General features: G+C 44.7%; 1 protein-coding gene across 1 annotated transcript in view; it reads right to left on the reverse strand.

Annotated features, from left to right (window-relative positions):
- LOC129534728 (S-adenosyl-L-methionine-dependent tRNA 4-demethylwyosine synthase TYW1B) overlaps nucleotides 1-19,786 on the reverse strand; it is a 269,648-nt gene that overhangs the window by 233,072 nt on the left and 16,790 nt on the right. The window contains 3 exon segments of the mRNA XM_055392702.2: nucleotides 4,012-4,134; nucleotides 14,269-14,559; nucleotides 17,601-17,795. Coding sequence (XP_055248677.1) covers nucleotides 4,012-4,134; nucleotides 14,269-14,559; nucleotides 17,601-17,795 — 609 coding nt within the window.

The raw sequence follows: 19,786 nt of genomic DNA on the forward strand, positions 1-19,786 counted from the left end.
AAAAAAAAAAAAAAAGTCAATATCAGCCTCCAAATAAAATCCAACACCACTTGGAAATCACATTAATGCATATCAATCCACCATAGTATTATTCAGAGCCACACAACAATATTCCATTGTGTGGATATACCATGCTTTTCTCAACCAGTATTCGACAGAGTTGTTTGCTATGTATGCTGCAATGCATAAGCCTGTGGAAATGCTGTTTTGCATTAATGAAGCTGTATCTTTAAGGCAAATTCATACAACTGGGCCTGCTGGATCATGGATAAATGCATATGTGATTTTGGTAAAAACTGTCAAAAGCCCTTCCATACAGGCTAGACCATCCTGGACTCCCACCTGCAAGGTATGAGTGCCTGTTTACTCAGAGCCTCGCCTAACTGAGTATGTCATCCAGCTTTGGAGTTTTGTTATTATATTCTGAAAGGTGAGAAATGTTTATCAGTGTAGTTTTCATTTGTATTTCTCTTATTATGAGTAAAGTTAAGCATCTTTTCATGTTTAAATCTCTCTGTAGAGCCATTTCTGAGAAATTCTTATTCATGTGTTTTGCCAACTTTTTCTACTAGGTTTTTGGTCAGCTGGAATTACAGGCATGCACCACCACACCCAGCTAATTTTGCATTTTCAGAAAAGACGGGGCTTCACCATGTTGGTCAGGCTGGTCTCGAACTCCTGACCTCAAGTGATCCACCTGCCTTGGCCTCTCAAAGGGTTGGGATTACAGGCATGAGCCACGGCACCTGGCCGGGTCTGCCTTTTTTTTTTTTTTTTTTTTTTTTGAGACAGAGTCTTGCTCTGTTGCCCAGGCTTGAATGCAGCGGCATGATCTTGGCTGACTGCAACCTCTGCCGCCAGGGTTCAAAAGATTCTCGTGCCTCAGCCTCCCAAGTAGCTAGGACTACTACAGGTTTGCGCCACTATGCCCGGCTAATTTTTTTTGTATTTTTTAGTAGAGATGGGGTTTCACCATGTTGGCCAGGCTGGTCTCGAGCTCCTGACCTCAAGCAATCCACCCACCTCGGCCTCCCAAAGTGCTGGGATTACAAGCATGAGCCACCACACCCAGTCAGGTCTGCCTTTTTTTTTTGAGACGGAGTCTCGCTCTGTCACCAAGGCTGGAGTGCAGTGGCGCGATCTCGGCTCACTACAAGCTCTGCCTCCCAGGTTCACGTCATTCTCTTGCCTCAGCCTCCCAAGTAGCTGGGACTACAGACGCCCACCACCACACCTGGCTAATTTTTTGTATTTTTAGTAGAGACGGGGTTTCACCGTATTAGCCAGGATGATCTCGATCACCTGACCTCATGATCTGCCTGCCTCGACCTCCCAAAGTGCTGGGATTACAGGCATGAGCCACCGCACCTGCAGGTCTGCCTTTTTTTAAAAGAGTTCATTGTATAGTAAAAAGATTAACACCTTGTCTGAGATATAAGGGGCAAATAGTTCCTCCTGTTTTGCCTTTTGATTTTCCTTATGGCCATGTAAAACACTTTAAAGTCATTCATAAATTTAATATTTTTTTATTGCTTCTAGATTTTGAATCATACAGAAAAGCTTTCTCCAGGTTATACAATAATCCATCTGATTCTACTATGGCCATGTAAAACACTTTAAAATCATTCATAAATTTAATATTTTTTATTGCTTCTAGATTTTGAATCATATAGAAAAGCTTTCTCCAGGTTATACAATAATCCATCTGATTCTACTATCTATATAATTTTTTCAACATTCAGCATTTAGCTCGCTCATCCATTTGGAAATTATTCTGACATATATACAAGCTAACAGATGTTTCACATCTTTTTTTTTTTTTTTTTTGAAACAAGGTCTCCCAATGTCATGCAGGCCGGGGTGCAGTGACATGATCACAGCTCACTGCAGCCTCAAACTCCCAGGTCCAAGCAATCCTTCCACCTCAGCCTCCCAAGCAGTTGTGACTACGGGCACATGCCACTACATCTAGCTAATTTTTTTTATTTCTTGTAGAGATGGGGTTTCACTATGTTGCTGAGCCTGGTCCCAAACTTCTGGCCTCAAGAAATCCTCCCATCACGTCAGCCTCCCAAAGTGCTGGGATTACAGGGTGAGCCACTGCACTCAGCCAACATAATTTATTTTTAGAGTCCCTTTTAAACTCCAGGTCTTCAGAGTCCACCTTTAATATATATGAAATTCCTACATATTCTTAGAATTTTATTCTGTTGCAAGGGTCTTTGTCTCATCATGAGCCAGTACTACAGTTTTAATTAGAGATACCTTGTGGTATGTTTCAATATGTGGGAGTCTTGACAGAGCAAGACTCGAAAAGTCTCAAAAAAAAAAAAAAAAAAAAGGCAGACCTGGCTGGGTGTGGTGGCTCATCCTTCTCATCACTACTTTCACCAGGGTTTTCATAACTATTATTCCATGTTTATTTTTTCCACATGACTAGATCAATCTAGATCTAGGAGGCCAAAGGATCTACTAGAATTTTTATTGGGATTCCATCAAACTTATATATTAAGAGAACTGACATGTTTACCATTGAGTCACTCTACCTAAAACAAGGAATGTCTTTCCATTTGTTCGAGTCCACTTTGATATCATTCAGGAATGTTTTAAAGTTTTCCAATGTAGGTTTAAGATATTTCTTTTTAAATTAATCTGTAGGTAGGCCAGGTGTGGTAACTCATGTGTGTAATCCCAGCACCACAGGAGGCCAATGCGGGCAGATCACCTGAGGTCAGGAGTTCGAGACCAGCCTGGCCAACATGGTGAAATCCCGTCTCTACTAAAAATACAAAAATTAGCTCAGCGTGGTGGTGTGCACCTGTAGTCCCGGCTACTCGGGAGGCTGAGGCAGGAGAATCACTTGAACCCAGGAGGCAGAGGTTGCAGTGAGCCGAGATCCCACCACTGTGCTCCAGCCTGGGTGACAGAATGAGACTCCATTTCAAAAAAATAAAAAATAAATTAATCGGTAGGTAATTATTGATCCTTTATGTAGCTAGTCTAAATGAGGTGTTCTCTTTTACTATAGCTTCTAACTGGTTATTGTTTGGAAATATAAAGTCTATTGACTTTCTACATTGTGATATCCTGCTAACCTTACTGAGTTCATTTGAATTTGTATAGGTTTTAGCATTGATTTTCTTGGATTTTCTAGTAGCTCTTTTTTTTTTAAGGCTTATGGATTACATACAATTTTAATTTAGGGGATTCTCATTTTCCAAATCTCACAGTTAAATTGAGGCTGTTATTTTTATAGTATAGTATGTACAATACTACTTCAATTTTAGATCACTGGAATCTGCATGAAATCCTACTGCATCGTACATTCTCACATTCATCTAGTCACTGAAACAGTCACATCCCAGATTGGTATTTCCTGGATTCCTAGGGGCCCCACTCATGCTGATCTCCACACCCACAGACCAGGCTGCCATCCTTAAGCCCCAACACCACTTAGTCTATACAGCAGAGAAGCAAATTTACACTGGAGTTTCACTTGGAATCTCAACCATAATAAATCCTATCATGCTGTTCATCTTCAAATAGCCCTGAATAAAATCTTTCTAACCATCTAAAACAAGCTTGTCCAACCCACAGCCCACTGGCCCAACACAAATTTGTAAGCTTTCTTAAAACATTATGAGATTTATTTTGCGATTTTTTTTTTTTTAGCTCATCAGCTATCATTAGTGTATTTTATGCGTGGCCCAAGACATTTTTTCTACCAATGTGGCCCAGGAAAGCCAAAAGATTGGACACCCCCGATCTACAATGTCCTCAGTCCTTGTTCTCAAATCTCCTGCTTATCCTCTGATGAGCTTTCACAGGCCTGAGAGGGGAGATGCTCACCACACTCATGAAAAATGGCAAAAAAATTATAAAACTCTCAAGACAGAAGCTAGAGAAATGAAACTCCTCTTGTGAACTCAGATGGACTACACAGCAATAAAGAAATACTAAATGGTAACCAACTGTGGGAGCCAAGTGCAACATTTCCCAAAGTAACAGTACCTTTTCTTTCTTCACATGATCCATAATTTTGCCCAAATCTTCAACATCAACAATGGAATTTAGGCTCTGATGGTCCTCACCACCAAACTCTTCTTCACTGGAGCTCTCGAAGGGTTCTTCCTCCTGGAAGAGAAATGCTTCAGAAATACATTGTTCAAAGGGGCAAAGGCAAAGTTCTCTTACCCTCCCTCCTACACTGAGAATTCACTATGTCTCTAAATTCTTTTTTTTTTTCTTTGAGACAGGGTCTCGCTCTGTCGCCCAGGCTGGAGCACAGTGGCGTCATCTCGGCTCACTGCAACTTCCACCTCTCAGGTTCAAGTGATTCTCCTGCCTCAGCCTCCCAAGTAGCTAGGATCACAGGCGCCTACCACCACGCCTGGCTAATTTTTGTAGTTTTAGTAGAGACAGGGTTTCACCATGTTGGCCAGGCTGGTCTCAAACCAGTGACCTCAGGTAATCCACCCACCTCAGCCTCCCAAAGTGCTGAGATTACAGGTGTGAGCAACAGCGCTCGGCTGTCTATAAATTCTTACTTTAAAAATAAAATCTAGGCTGGGCATGGTGGCTCACACCCATAATCCCAGCACTTTGTGAAGCCAAGATGGGAGGACTTTGAAACCTCAGGAGTTTGAAACCAGCCTGGGGAACATAGCAAGACCACATTGCTACAAAAAATGTATACAATTAGCCAGATGTGGTAGCACATGCCTATAATCCCAACTACTTAGGAGGCTGACGCAGGAGTGTCACTTGAAGCCAGGAGTTCAAGACCAGCCTGGGCAACATAGTGAAACCCTCATCTCTACAAAAACAACAACAATAATGAAGAAATAAATCTTAAGTCTTTAGCATCAGACTAACAACTGTGAAAGGGCATGACGGAGTGGGAACAACTAACACTTCACCTGCCCTCTCACGTCACAGTGACATGAGCTGGGCTCAGGGGAACGAGACACATGGAAGCAGAAGTAGAGGAAATGTGACATCACTGGGAAGACACATTTGCTGAGTATCTACTATGTACCCCAACACAATGTTCATATACCCATTCATTTCATCCTTAACTACTTATGATGTAGACAGGTTCAACATCATCTCATAGATGAGGAAATTAAAGGTAGAGAAGTTGAGAAATCATGGCTAATACGTGGCAGCCTTCATCCCTTTCTCCAATGGAGGATAAGGCAGAATCAAACGTTAGAGAGATTTTTTTGTTTGTTCTTTGTTGTTGTTGAGTCTCGCTCTGTCACCCAGGCTGGAGTGCAGTGGCGTGATCTTGGCTCACTGCAACCTCTACCTTGGCTCACTGCAACCTCTACCTCCTTGGTTCAAGCAATTCTCATGCCTCAGCCTCCAGAGTAGCTGGGACTACAGGCATGCACCATCACACCCGGCTAATTTTTGTATTTTTAGTAGAGACAGGGTTTCACCATGTCAGCCAGGCTGGTCTCAGACTCCTGACCTCAGGTGATCCGCCCGCCTCAGCCTCCCAAATTGCTGGGGTTACAAATGTGAGCCACCGTGCCCAGCTGATAAAGAGATTTTTAAGAGGTGAAGTAGTTGTTTGTTTTTAACAGCAGGTACTTTCTCAGTAACTCAAGGGTCACTTTAAAAGAAACAGGCTGGACACAGTGGCTCACTCCTGTAATCCCAGCACTTTGGGAGGCCGAGGCAGATGGATCACCTGAGGTCAAGAGTTCAAGACCAGCCTGACCAACATGGTGAAACTCTGTCTCTACTAAAAATACAAAAATTAACCGGGTGTGGTGGCGTGCGCCTGTAGTCCCAGCTACTCCAAAGGCTGAGACAGGAGAATTGCTTGAACCCAGGAGGTGGAGGTTGCAGTGAGCTGAGATCGTGACCCTGCACTCCAGCCTTGGCAATAGAGCAAGACTCCATCTCAAAAAAAAAAAAGAAAAAAATTAAATTAAAACAAACAAAGTGTCAATAACCATATGCTGGCCAATATGCCCCACAGTATAGCAGAGAGATGTCATATAATCAGATGCTGCTGATCAAGTGTTCAATACAAAATAAAACAGCCCCTCTTAGGGCAAGGTCACGCCTGTCCTGCGCCAGATGATAGGATTATCACGGACAGCTATGACAATACATAAATGAATGAGCATGGCTATGCTCCCAAAACTTTTATTTTAAAAAATTAAAAAACAAGCTGGGTGCAGTGGGTCACACTTATAATCCCAACACTTTGGGAGGCCAACGCAGGAAGATCGCTTGAGCTCAGGAGTTTGAGACCAGCCTGGGCAACACAGTGGGACCTCATCTCTACAAAAAATTTAAAAAACTTAGCTGGGCATGATGGTGCATGCCTGTAGGCCCAGCTACTCAGGAAGCTGAGATAGGAGGATCACTTGAGCCCAGGAATTAGAGGCTGCAGTAAGCTATGCACTACTGCACTCCAGCCTGGGGGACAGACTAGCCCGTCTCAAAAAAAACAGGCAATAAGCCGGATCTGGCCAGTGAGCCTGTTTGCTGATCCCTGTCCTAGACTCTCCTTGATAACTTCTCCTTAGACTCAAGTTCCTAATAGAAAGACTCATGTCGAGAATTTACTTTTTCCAAAAGGAACCTATTTCGTCTTCACATCAAATCAAATCAAAACTACTAACTTGGTTCTGCGACCTTGGGAAACTTCAAAAGTTATCTTGAACACTGCATATACTCATGGTAGCCAGTAGTGCTTGAAAATTAATTCGACACATTCCCCTGGTTCCTCACAAAGATTCCAATCCAGTAAGAGACACACAGATACTACATCAAAAGGGGCAATGCTTTAATCAAAGGGTTTAGGAATACGAAAAGGAGCCATGCAGTGGGCTCCAAATCCACAGGTGGCTGCCTGAATGAGACGATACCTGAGTCAAATGTGAAGGGCAAGTAAACAGGCCTGGCCAGGGAAAGACATGTGGGAACGCTGTTGGAAGGGGATGGGCGAAGTCACTTAGGCAAGCACCAGGAGGCATGCAGCTACTATCAGTCACTCAGAAAGTTCCAGCAGATGGAGAATAAAGCACACGACATGGGAAGAAAATGTAGCAGAGAAAGATGTGGGCTGGACTGCAAAGGATCTTGCCTGTCCTGGAAAGAGAGAAGGAGAAGTGTCTAACATGGTCTGAACAGAGAAATAACACAGACCTGCATTTCAATAGCTCACTCAACTGGGAAGACAGAAGGTAATTTAAGGGAAACAAGACTATAGACAAGGATAAATCTGAACAACGTACGACAATCCCCTAGGGAAGAAAAGATTTGGCCTGAACTAAAGAGTAACAGGTGAGCAGAAGGTTGGATATTCAAACTCATTTGACAAATTTGTTTTTTATTTTTTTTGGAGACAGCGTCTCGCTCTGTCACCCAGGCTGGAGTGCAGTGGCGCAATCTCGGCTCACTGCAACCTCCACCTCCCAGGTTCAAGCGATTCTCCTGCTTCAGCCTCCCGAGTAGCTGGGATTACAGGTGCCTGCCACCATGCCCAGCTAATTTTTGTATTTTTAATAGAGACAGGGTTTCACCATGTTGGTCAGGCTGGTCTCGAACTCCTGACCTCGTGATCCGCCCGCCTTGGACTCCCAAAGTGCTGGGATTACAGGCATGACCCACCGCACCCGGCCTTGACAAATATTTTTAGAACCAAGGAGACCACATGGCTAGAGGCTGGAGAGGCAGAGAGAGAATAATAGGATGACGATGGAGAAATTCAAGAGTCAGATTAGGTGCTAAGGTCACACTAAGCAATGAAGTTTTTATGAAAGCAGCAATGAAAAATCACTTTTAAACAGGAGGGTAACATGGTCTGATTTGTACTTTTAAGATTACTTGGCCGGACACAATGGCTCACGTCTGTAATCCCAGCACTTTGGGAGGCCGAGGCGGGTGGATCACGAGGTCAGGAGATCGAGACCATCCTGGCTAATGTGGTGAAAACCGGTATCTACTAAAAATATAAAAAATTAGCTGGGCATGGTAGTGGGCATCTGTAGTCTCAGCTACTCGGGAGGCTGAGGCAGGAGAATGGTGTGAACCTGGAAGGCGGACCTTGCAGTGAGCCGAGATCGCGCAACTGCACTCCAGCCTGGGAGACAGAGCGAGACTGTCTCAAAAAAAAAAAAAAAAAAAAAAAGATTGCTCTGAGGCCGGGTGTGGCGGGTCACCACTGTAATCCCAGCACTTTGGAAAGCCAAGGCAGGTAGATTGCTTAAGCCCAGGAGTTTGAGATCAGCCTGGGCAACAGAGTGAAACCCTGTCTCTACAAAATATACAAAAATTAGCCAGGCACAGTGGTGCACACCTGTAGTCCCAGCTACTCAGGAGGCTGATGCGGGAGGATTGCTTGAGCCCAGGAGGCTGCTGCAGTGAGCCAACAGTGTGCCACTATACTCTAGCCTGGGAAAGACTCTGTTCCCCACCCCTCGCCCCCCAAAAAGACTACTCTGAATGATAGATGGAGAAGAGATAGAAGGACAAGATAGGTGGCTGCTGCAGTAGTCTGGTCAAGCAATATGGCTTGAACTTGCAGGTTAGCAGTAGAGATGGAGGGAATTGGACAGATGTGAAATATTTTAAGCCAGAGGTCTGCAAACTATGGCCAAATCCAAGCAGCCTCAGGCCAGATCTCAACATGACAATTCATTTACATGTCGCCTATGGCTGTTGTCTTGACACAATGGCAGACTTGACAGTTTCAACAAAAACCATGTGGCCCACAATGCTGAAAATATTGACTAACTGGCCCTTCATAGAAAGTTTGCTTACCTCTGTTTTAGACAAAGAAGGAACCAGACTTACTTAGGAATTCAATGCAGGAATGAGGAAAAGGAAAGAATCAAGTACAGGTCTTAGGTTTCTTTTTAAGCCACTGAGATGGTGGGAGTGTTTCTTGAGATGGGAAACACGACAGCGGAACAGAACAGAAGGGTGGAGATAAAGAGCTCCATTTTGGATTTGTGAAGCATCAGATATACAAGAATAAATTATAAAAAGGCAGCTGCATATATGAGAACAGAATTCAGGGTTGACCCTGCATCTGGAAATACAAATGTGGGAATAACTGGCACATGGACAATGTTTAAAGTCATGAAACTGGATGAGATCACCCAGGAAGAAAGTGTCAATGCATAATCCAGCACCAAACCTGAATCACTCCAACATGCAGAGTCTAAACAAAGAAAAGGAAAAGACCCCAAGTAAAAACGGAGAAACTCCATGACAATGACGTCATGAAAGTCAGGAGGATAGATTCAAAGAAGGAATCAACTATGACAAATGCTGTTGAGAAGTAAAATAAAAACAGAAATATTCATGAGACTTGTAGATCTAAAAGGAAGAAGGTGAGACACAAAACATTATTTTCTTTTTAATTTTTTTTTTTTTTGAGATGCGGTTTTTGCTCTTGTTACCCAGGCTATAGTGCAGTGCCACAATCTCGGCTCACTGCAATCTCCACCTTCCAGGTTCAAGCAATTATCCTGCCTCAGCCTCCCCAGTAGCTGGGATTACAGGCACCCACCACCACACCCAGCTAATTTTTTTTGTATTTTCAGTAGAGACAGGGTTTCACCATGTTGGCCAGGCTGGTCTCGAACTCCTGACCTCAGGTGACCTGCCCGCCTCGGCCTCCCAAAGTGCTGGGATTACAGGCATGAGCCACCATGCCCAAACCCTTTTTTAAATTAGAGACAGTGTCTCACTATGTTGCCCAGGCTAGTCTCTAACTTCTGTCCTCGAGCAATCCTCCCATCTTGGCCTCGGACAGCACTGGGATTGGGATCACAGGGGTGAGCCACTGCACCTAGCGAAAATATAATTTAAAGGGTTTATTTGAGCCAAAATGAGGGCAGCTGCCTCAGACACACTTTGCAGCTGAAGGGACTGCTCCATTAGCTTTTCTTACAAGCAGGTTTTTAAAAGCAAAGGGAACAAGGAGAGGTCGATACCAAGTTGTTGGACAGAAATTCTCATTGCTTTATAGCGATAATATTGATTAGTGATTAGCTATGCACTGTTGAATGACAGGATATGAGGTATGGTGTGCAATGCAAATAGCATTTTATGGCTACCTGGAGTCAGTCAGTCTGAGTCAAGCCCACAGAGCAGATGGCTTCAAGAGATAATTATTTAGCTCAACGGGAAGTGATATGACAGATGTTTCATTCCAATTTCATTTCAGTCCAAGCTATGACTGCAATGAAATTGGAATGAAACATCAATTTCAATTCAGGTTATGGGTCCCATAACTTAAAGAGCTTGCAGCCAGTGTGGAGGCTCATGCCTCTAATCCCAACACTTTGGGAGGCCAAGGTGGGTGGGAGGATCGCTGGAGGCTAGGAGTTCAAGATCAGCCTGGGCAAAATAGTGAGACCCTGTCTCTACAAAAACAAAAATTAAAAGTAGACAGGATGGTGGCTCAGGCCTGTAAATCCCTGCTACTCAGGAGGCCGAGGCAGGAGGATCACTTGAGCTCAGGAGTTCAAAGCTGCAGTGAGCTATGATCACTCCATGACACTCTGGCCTGGGCAACAAAGTAAGACCCTGTATAAAATAACATAATAAAATACAAATAAAAAGCTTTCATCTCTTAAATAAAATCTATTTTCCTTTGTAAATCCCCCTCAGGCTTGATGACATGAAGTCCCCTGGGTGTAGAAAAGAGCAGTTCAGGGGGAGAGAAAGCCAAACTGGAGTAGCTGAGAGTTGACAGAGACTTCTGTTCCCAGCCATATAACAGACTGCACACTTTCAACAACTCTCCTGCAGAAAACAACACAAACTAAATAAGGGTTTTGTTTTGTTTTGTTTTGTTTTTTGAGACAGAGTCTCGCTCTGTTGCCCAGGCTGGAGTGCAGTGATGCAATCTTGGCTCACTGCAACCTCTGCCTCCCCGGTTCAAGGATTCTCCTGTCTCAGCCTCTGGAGTAGCTGGGACTACAGGCGCGTGCCACCACACCTGGGTAATTTTTGTACTTTTAGTAGAGACAGGGTTTCACCATATTGGCCAGGTTAGTGTCGAACTCCTGACCTCAAGCGATCCACCCACCTCGGCCTCCCAAAGTGCTGGGATTACAGGCGTGAGCCACTGCACCCAGTCTGATTTTTTTTTTTTTTTTTTGATACAGAATCTCACTGTCACCCAGGCTTGCAGTGCAGTGGTGAGATCATTGCTCACAGCAACCTTGACCACCTGGGCTCAAGCAATCCTCTCACTTCAGCCTCCCAAAGTGCCGGGATTACAGCTGTGAGCGACTGCACCCAACTTGTTTTTGGGTTTTTTTTTTAAGTTTGTTTAAACACATATAATTCCAGGGCGTGTTTATAAATTTATGGGAACAATCTAGTAGAGAGAAGAAATGAATGATACAGGAGAAGAGAAGCAATCAATGAAGGAACCCAGTCCTTGATTCCACAGCATAGACAGATGTAGTCTGGGACAGGAACCAAATACTTGGTCTTCTGAGCCAGGAGAGGTAGTAAAGATCTGGAGATGGGCTGGGGAGACACTGAGAGAGCTCCCCTCTGATGGCTTCAGATGGGAGCTGGGGGAAGGGGTGGGGAGGAAATGAGTATGAAACAGTCAACTTGGAGAGTAAGAAGGGGAATCTGCAAGGGAAGCTGTGAGCCTGTAGAGCACTTCTGCCTGTGGTCATGAATCTATAGTCAAACAATCAGCAGCAGACACAGGGAAGGCTGATGTGAAGGGGATGGTTTCAGCCTGGCTTGGGGTTTGGCCAATCGGGTTACAAGAGTGAGTGAGAGGTAAAGCAACTGAAAAGGTTAAGGCTGGGCACGGTGGCTCACGCCTGTAATCCCAGTACTTTGGGAGGCCGAGGTAGGTGGATCACCTGAGGTCAGGAGTTTGAGACCAGCCTGGCCAACATGGCAAAACCCCATCTCTACTAAAAATACAAAAATTAGCCGGGCATGGTGGCACACACCTGTAATCCCAGTTACTCAGGAGGCTGAAGCAGGAGAATCCTTGAACCCAGAAAGCAGAGGTTGCAATAAGCCAAGATTGCGCCACTTGACTCCAGCCTGGGCAACAAAGCAAGACTCCATCTCAAACAAAAGAAAAAAAAAATTGAAGAGATTTATAACAGAGTGAGGATAAAACTCAAAATGGAGTTTAAGGAGGGAAATAAAGTAAGTAGTTTCTACTACTCAATAAAAAAGGTATAGGTTCAGATGGGATCAAAAGCTTTTTTTTTTTTTGAGATGGAGTCTTGCTCTGTCGCCCAGGCTAGAGTGCAGTGGCGCAATCTGGGCTTACTGCAAACTCCACCTCTTGGGTTCAAGAGATTCTCCTGCCTCAGCCTCCCGAGTAGCTAGGATTACAGGTGCCCGCCACCACGCCCAGCTAATTTTTGTATTTTCAGTAGAGACGGGGTTTACCATTGTTGGCCAGGCTGGTCTAGAATTCCTGACCTGGTGATCTACCTGCCTCAGCCTCCCAAAGTGCTGGGATTACAGGCGTGAGCCACCACGCCCGGCCAGATCAAAAGAATTTTAAAGGCCAGGCACAGTTGCTCATGCCTATGATCCCAGCATTTTGGGAGGCCGGGCCAGGTGGATCGCTTGAGCCCAAGTGTTCAAAACCAGCCTGGGCAACATGGTGAAACTCCATCTCTGCAAAAAATAGACAAATTAGCTAGGCATGGTGGCACATGCCTATAATCCCAGCTACTTGGGAGGCTGAACTGGGAGGATCACCACTGCCTGGGGAGGTTGAGGCTGCAGTGAGCCATGATCATACCGTTGTACTCCGACTGGGGGTGACAGAATGAGACCCTGTCTCAAAAAAAAAAAAGGAATGTTGTTAAAGTAGAGGCCACAGAATGAGGTCATAGTAAGCATGAGAGGAACTTGAATTTCAGATGTGCCTATGTAAGGGAGAGACCAAGGTCAGTGGAGAAATGGTTGCTGGAGGTGTGAAGGCCAAGAAGCTGCAGGCCAGGGTGCTAGACAGATCATCCGCAAGGATGCCACAGCCTCAAAGAATAATGATAGGAACAGGGATGGAGAGAGAAACAAAGAGTCAGAATGTAAAGTTGCTGCTGAATTATGCAACTGACCAGGTGGCCAAAAGATAACAGCTGTGAAGATGACAGGAGTGTTACAGCCTGAAGACAGGAGCTTCAAAGGAATTGGGGTATTTAAAGAACGAAGCAAGAGAAATGCTCAGAATGTGAGGGAAAAAGCAGAATCTAGGATGACTTGCAGCCTTCAGTTTGAGTGACTAATGGAGTCATTGAAGTCAGGAGGTATGTGTGATCTCAGGATAATGAGACGTGAGCTCAGGCTGGGACAAATTTAACTTCTCTGTGGCTCCGTTTCGCAACTTGCAAAATGTGGTAAAAATCTACTTGACTCTAACAATGCAAGGATTAAAGAAGAGATTTTGGTTGTGTGTGTGTGGTTTTTTTTTTTTTTTTTTGAGACTGAGTCTCAGTCTGTCACCTGGGCTGGAGTGCAGTCACGTGATCTCAGATCACTGTAACCTCCACCTCCCGGGTTCAAGCGATTCTCATGCCTCAGCCTCCCGAGTAGCTGGGATTACAGGTGCCCGCCACCACACCTGGCTAATTTTTGTATTTTTAGTAGAGGTGGGGTTTCGCCATGACGGCCAGAATGGTCTCGAACTCTTGACTTCAAGTGATCCACCCACCTTGGCCTCCCAAAAGTGCTGGGATTACAAGCGTGAGCCACCGTGCCCGGCCTAAAGAAGAGATTCTGGAAAGCATCTAGCACGATATGGCTTAATTCCTAAGGCCTCTCTCTCTCTCTGAAACACCACCACATGAGTTTCACATCTTCCTTTTTTTGTTATTTTTTCTGTCTTTGTTTTTGGGGCAGGGTCTCACTCTGTTGCCCAGGCTGGAGGGCAGTGGCATGATCACAGCTCACTGCAGTCTCAAATTCCTGGGCTCAAGCAATCCTCCCAACTCCACCTCCTACGTAGCTGAGACAACAGGCATGCACCACCATGCCTTGCTAAATTTAAAATTATTGTGGTAAAGATAGGGTATTGCTATGTTGCCCAGGCTGGTCTTGAACTCCTGGACTCAAGCAATACCCCCACCTTGGCCTCCCAAAGTGTGGGGATTACAAGTGTGAGCCACTGCACTCAGCCAGATCTTCCTTCTAACCAGAAGCCAACGAGATGGTTTATTGAGGAAGAGCTGAAGCTCGAGATCTCCAAGCAGAGGGGGAAAGCCTCAAGAGATGAACACACAGGCGGTATACCTTGGTGTCTCTGTGATGCAATTCGTCCTGCTCTTGAGATCCTTCCTCCCTCTCCTCTGAGCCATGTTGGTGAGATTCACATTTGCCTTTCTTGCAGTGGCCGCCACAGGACTTCTTTCTCTCCCCTTTCTGAAGTGCCTGCAGCTGGGAGATGAACTTGGTCTTCCATGCTCTGAAGTCGGCCTCAATGCTGCCGTGCTTGCTTTTAACCACGTCGCAGTCGCCCTCCCCTCGACTCATCACACGATGCGCGCCAAGCATCCAGAGCCACTTGTCAACATTTTTGCCAACCTGTGAGGAAAAGATAGATAGGCTAAAAGCACGGTTCTCTAAATCAGAGTTTTCCAGACTGCTCTGCAAAAGCCCAAAGTCCTTCTGGGGCCCCTGGTCATGGGCTGCCGCTAAGAAAGAGGAAATTGCTTGGCAAAATGACCTTCAAGCCTTCAAGCTCCAGCCTTGACCCAGAAGAGCTGCATTTAATGTATTCTACTTTTCTGCCTTAGATTTATTTTTTTAAACAAAAGGACAAACAAACCCCCTTTATCAAATGAAGGGTTAATGACTAAAAAAAAATTTGAAACTTACCATTCTATATCATGATAAGAACAAAACAGGAGTTAACAAAATAAATGAGTTCCAAAAATGTAACAAAGCCTATGGGGCCTAAGCCTATTCTGTTATAAAATGAAAATGTAATCAATTTGGCAAGATTCATAATTTCCTAAACTCAGTAATTTATTTCACTGTGATATGAAGCAATTAAGCTGAGGAACAGGGGTTATCAGAGGCATAGTTAAGAGTTCAAAAACTTAATAAGCTTCCTGAGTGGCAAGGCATTAAACAAAATATTTACATATCTATGCCAGGCGAAGTGTCTCACGTCTGTAATCCCAGCACTTTGGGAGGCTGAGGCAGGCAGATTGTTTGAGGCCAGGAGTTCAAGAGAATTCCTTGAACCCTGGAGGCAGAAGTTGCAATGAGCCGAGATTGTGCCATTGCACTCCAGCCTGGGCAAGAGAGTGACTCTGTCTCAAAAAAAAAAAAAAAAAAAATTTACATATCTGAATTTTCCCATTCATAGTCTAATTTATTTGAAAATATGGGGAGAGGCCAGATGCAGTGGCTCACGCCTATAATTCCAGCACCTTGGGAGACCAGAGTGAGAAGAATGCTCAAGCCCAAGTTCAACACCAGCCTGGGCACCAAAGTAAAACCCCATCTCTACAAAAAATACAAAAACTAGCTGGATGTGTGGTGGGCGCCTGTGGTCCCAGCTACTCAGTAGGCTAAGGTGGGAGGATCACCTGAGCCCAGGGAGGTCGAGGCTGCAGCAAGCCACTGAACTCCAACCTAGGCAACATGGTGAGACCCTGTCTCAAAAAACACATAATCAAAACTGTTTTTAATGAAAATATGGAGCAAAATCTACACAACAATAGAATGAAACAGCTTTTATTTATTTTACTTTTTTTTTTTTTTTTTTTTGAGACAGAGTTTCACTCTTGTTACCCAGGCTGCAGTGCAAAGGCACGACCTCGGCTCACTGCAACCTCTACCTCCCGGGTTCAAGTGATTCTCCTGCCTCAGCCTCCCAAGTAGTTGTGACTACAGGCATGCGCCACCATGCCCGGCTAATTTTGTATTTTTAGTACAGACAGGGTTTCTCCATGTTGGTCAGGCTGGGGTCAAACTCCCGACCTCAGGTGATCCACCCACCTCTGCCTCCCAAAGTGCTGGCATTACAGGCGTGTGCCACTGCGCCCGGCCATAAACAGCTTTTAAAGAAAACTCCCCACCTCCACCGTCACTCACACTCCACCAGAGACAGACAGCTAGGCAGGGCTCATCCCTAGGAAGAGGTACACAATGCAAATGACCAAGAAACTGAGAGGCTCCATCGTTTCATTTTTTCAAGTGTAGCGAACAGGATGCAAAAGGAGCCAAGTTAATTTTTTCCTCCATTTCCCTTGAAAAATTCATGATTTTTTTTTTTTTTTTGAGATGGAGTCTCACTCTGTCGCCCAGGCTAAAGTGCAGTGGTGAGATCTCGGCTCACTGCAATCTCTGCCTCCCAGGTTCACGCCATTCTCCTGCCTCAGCCTCCCGAGTAGCTGGGACTACAGCGCCCGTCACCACACCTGGCTAATTTTTTTGTATTTTTAGTAGAGACGGGGTTTCACCATGTTAGCCACGATGGTCTCGATCTCCTGACCTCGTGATCCGCCTGCCTTGGCCTCCCAAAGTGCTGGGATTACAGGCGTGAGCCACCAGGCCCAGCCGAAAAATTCATTTTTTAAAACTGAGCTCAGGCTGGACACATTCATGCCTGTAATCCCAGAAATTTGGGAGGCTGAGGTGGGTAGGACTGCTTGAGGCCAGGAGTTTGAACCAAGCCTGGGCAACACAGTGAGACCCTCATCTCTAAAAAAATTCAAAGATTAGCCAGGGGTAGTGGTGCACGCCTATAGTTCCAGCTACTAGGGAGGCTGACTTGGGAGGATCCCTTGAGCCTAGGACTTCAAGGTTCAGAGAATGCTGATCAGGTCACTGCATTCCAGCCTGGATGACAAAGCAAGACCCTGTCCTGAAAAAAATAAACATAATTTAAAAAAAAATTTTTTTTAAGAGTTCACCTGCATAAAGAGCTTGGGCAGGCTGGGCATGAGTTCAAACAGCTTGGCCAACATGGTGAAACCCTGTCTCTACTAAAAATACAAAAAAATTAGCCAGGCATGGTGGTGGGTGCCTGTAATCCCAGCTGCTCAGGAGGCTGATAAATGAGAATCACTTGAACGCGGGAGGCGGAGGTTGCAGTCAGCTGAGATCACGCCACTGCACTCCAGCTGGGGGATAGAGCAAGACTCTGTTTCCAAAAAAAAACACAGAAGAGGCCGGGCACAGTGGCTCACTTTGGGCAGATCACATGAGGCCAGGAGTTCACAACTAGCCTGGCCGGCATGGTGAAACCCCGTCTCTAGTAAAAATACAAAAATTGGCCAAGTGTGGTGGCACATGCCTGTAATCCCAGCTACTCTGGAGGTTGAGGCAGGAGAATCACTTGAACCTGGGAGTTAGAAGTTGCAGTGAGCTGAGATGGTGCCACTGCACTCCAGCCTGGGCGACAGAGCAAAACTCTATCTCAATCAATCAATCAATAAAATAATAGAAGAAATGTATTTATTACAAGCTACCAAAGTTTGTGCATTATTTCACATACGTGTGTGTTTGTGTGTTTGTACGTGTGTGTGCGTGTGTGTGTTTGTGTGTGCGTGTGTGTGCGTGTGTGTGTGTTTATGGGGAGAATTTATTCCTATAATTCAATATAGACCTACCTTGTTGAAGTGGCTAGCATAGGCAGAATTTCCCAAGCCAAATACCGCATCTCTCACACCCTTCAGGTAAGTTTTGCCAAATCGAAAATCAATGGATGCTTCCTCTAACCATTTGCAGAACCACTCTGCACTTTCGGTTGGTAGGCCGTCAGTGTATGTCACAACCAAGAAGACACAGACATTTTTACTAGTCACCTAACCAAGAAAGTAATTGTTTCAGTGGAACATTCAAGGCATAAATTATCTCAATGAAGAAAATCCTTTGAAAAAAAGCATACTCATCTCAAAGAACAAAGGGCACCTTCATAAACATGGCTCATTTTCGAAAGTGAAGGGCATGACTAAGAAACACAGCAAGAACAGCTTGCACAGGGGAGAAAACCCAGTCCCTTGCTCCTGCCAATATACCTCCTGGTATATTTCATCATATACGCCATTCCATTATCCAGACTATACATTCTCATCATTGCTGATTTGCCTCAGTGGAAACAAAATCCAAATCAATCAAGAAAAAATACAGGCCTGGTGCGGTGGCTCAAGCCTGTAATCCCAGCACTTTGGGAGGCCGAGGCGGGCGGATCACAAGGTCAGGAGATCGAGACCATCCTGGCTAACACGGTGAAACCCCGTCTTTACTAAAAATACAAAAAATTAGACAGGCGTGGTGGTGGGCGCCTGTAGTCCCAGCTACTCAGGAGGCTGAGGCAAGAGAATGGCATGAACCCAGGAGGCAGCGCTTGTAGTGAGCCGAGATCGCGCCACTGCACTCCAGCCTGGGCGACAGAGCAAGACTCCATCTCAAAAAAAAAAAAAAAAAGAAAGAAAAAAGAAAAGAAAAAATGCAGAGAGATGGCCAGGCACGGTGGCTACTAATGGAAGAACACACCTGGGGAAAATAAGGCACCTGAGTTTCAAACCTGAAGAGAAAACAACAGCTCATGTTCCTGCTTCCTTAGAGTGGAAGCTGCTCTGTGGTGTCAGAAAGACGAGGAATGTGGTGACCTTGCTTATCCAATAAGAGTTGTATTTGGTGTTTGAGATTGTTTTAAATCTCTGAAATCTCCAAAGAATAGGGGAACCATGTTCTCGGTTCATTACCATCTCCTCAGGCAGGAAGCTGTGAATATCCATATCAAGGCAGTGGATGTTGGCTGGGCCCAGTGGCTCATACCTGTAATCCCAGGACTTTGGGAGGCTGAGGTGGGTGGATCGCTTGAGGTCAGGAGTTCAAGACCAGCCTAAGCAACAGAGTGAAACCCCATCTCTACTAAAAATACAAAAACTAGGCAGGCGTGGTAGTGGGTGCCTGTAGTTCCAGCTACTCAGGAGGCTGAGGCAGGAAAACTGCTTTAGCCCAGGAGGCAGAGGCAGCAGTGGGCCACCATCACACCACTGCACACTGCACTCCAGCCTGGGCAACGAAGCGAAGACTCTATCTCAAAAAAAAAAAAACGAAAAGAAAAGAAAAAATACAGAGAGATCTCTAAAAAATTACCTAATAAATTAAAGCAATAAAAATTTTTAAACATAAAGTAATTTAACACTTGGCACCATTATCTAAACAGAACTGTTGCAAATCCCAGGGATACAAAATACAGGCTGGGTATCCGTTATCCAGAATGTTTGGGATGGGAAGTGTTTTGGATTTTAGAGGTTTTTTTCTGTTTTGGTTTTTTTTTTAAAATCTGCATATACATAATGATGTACCTTGGGGATGTATCAAGTCTAAACACAAAATTCCTTTGTTTCATATACACCTTACACACATAGCCTGTAGATAACTGTATACAATATTTTTGACAACTTCATATATGAAACAAAGTTTCGACTGCATTTTGACCTTGACCCATCACAGGAGGTCAGGTGCGAAATTTTCCACTTGTGGCCTCCTGTCAGCACTCCAGAAGTTTGGATTTTAAAGCATTTCCAATTTGCGGTTCAGGGATTCTCAACCTGTGTATCCTTAGTCTTGATAGCCTGGTGTTTGAATTCATCTTAAGAGTTCCAAGTCATGAGGTAAGTTACAAGTAATCTCTTAGTTACAAGTATCAAAGTTTGCTAATAATTTTTCACAAATAATTTAGAGCACATTCAAGCTCACTCATGTGCACACCAATACGTTTTCTTGGGGGACAAACAAATGGACAGAGTTAAAGCTAGATATTTAACCACTAAGACGGGGCCGG

This window comes from Gorilla gorilla, chromosome 6 (assembly GCF_029281585.2).
Source record: "Gorilla gorilla gorilla isolate KB3781 chromosome 6, NHGRI_mGorGor1-v2.1_pri, whole genome shotgun sequence".
In the NCBI taxonomy this organism is placed as follows: domain Eukaryota; kingdom Metazoa; phylum Chordata; class Mammalia; order Primates; family Hominidae; genus Gorilla; species Gorilla gorilla.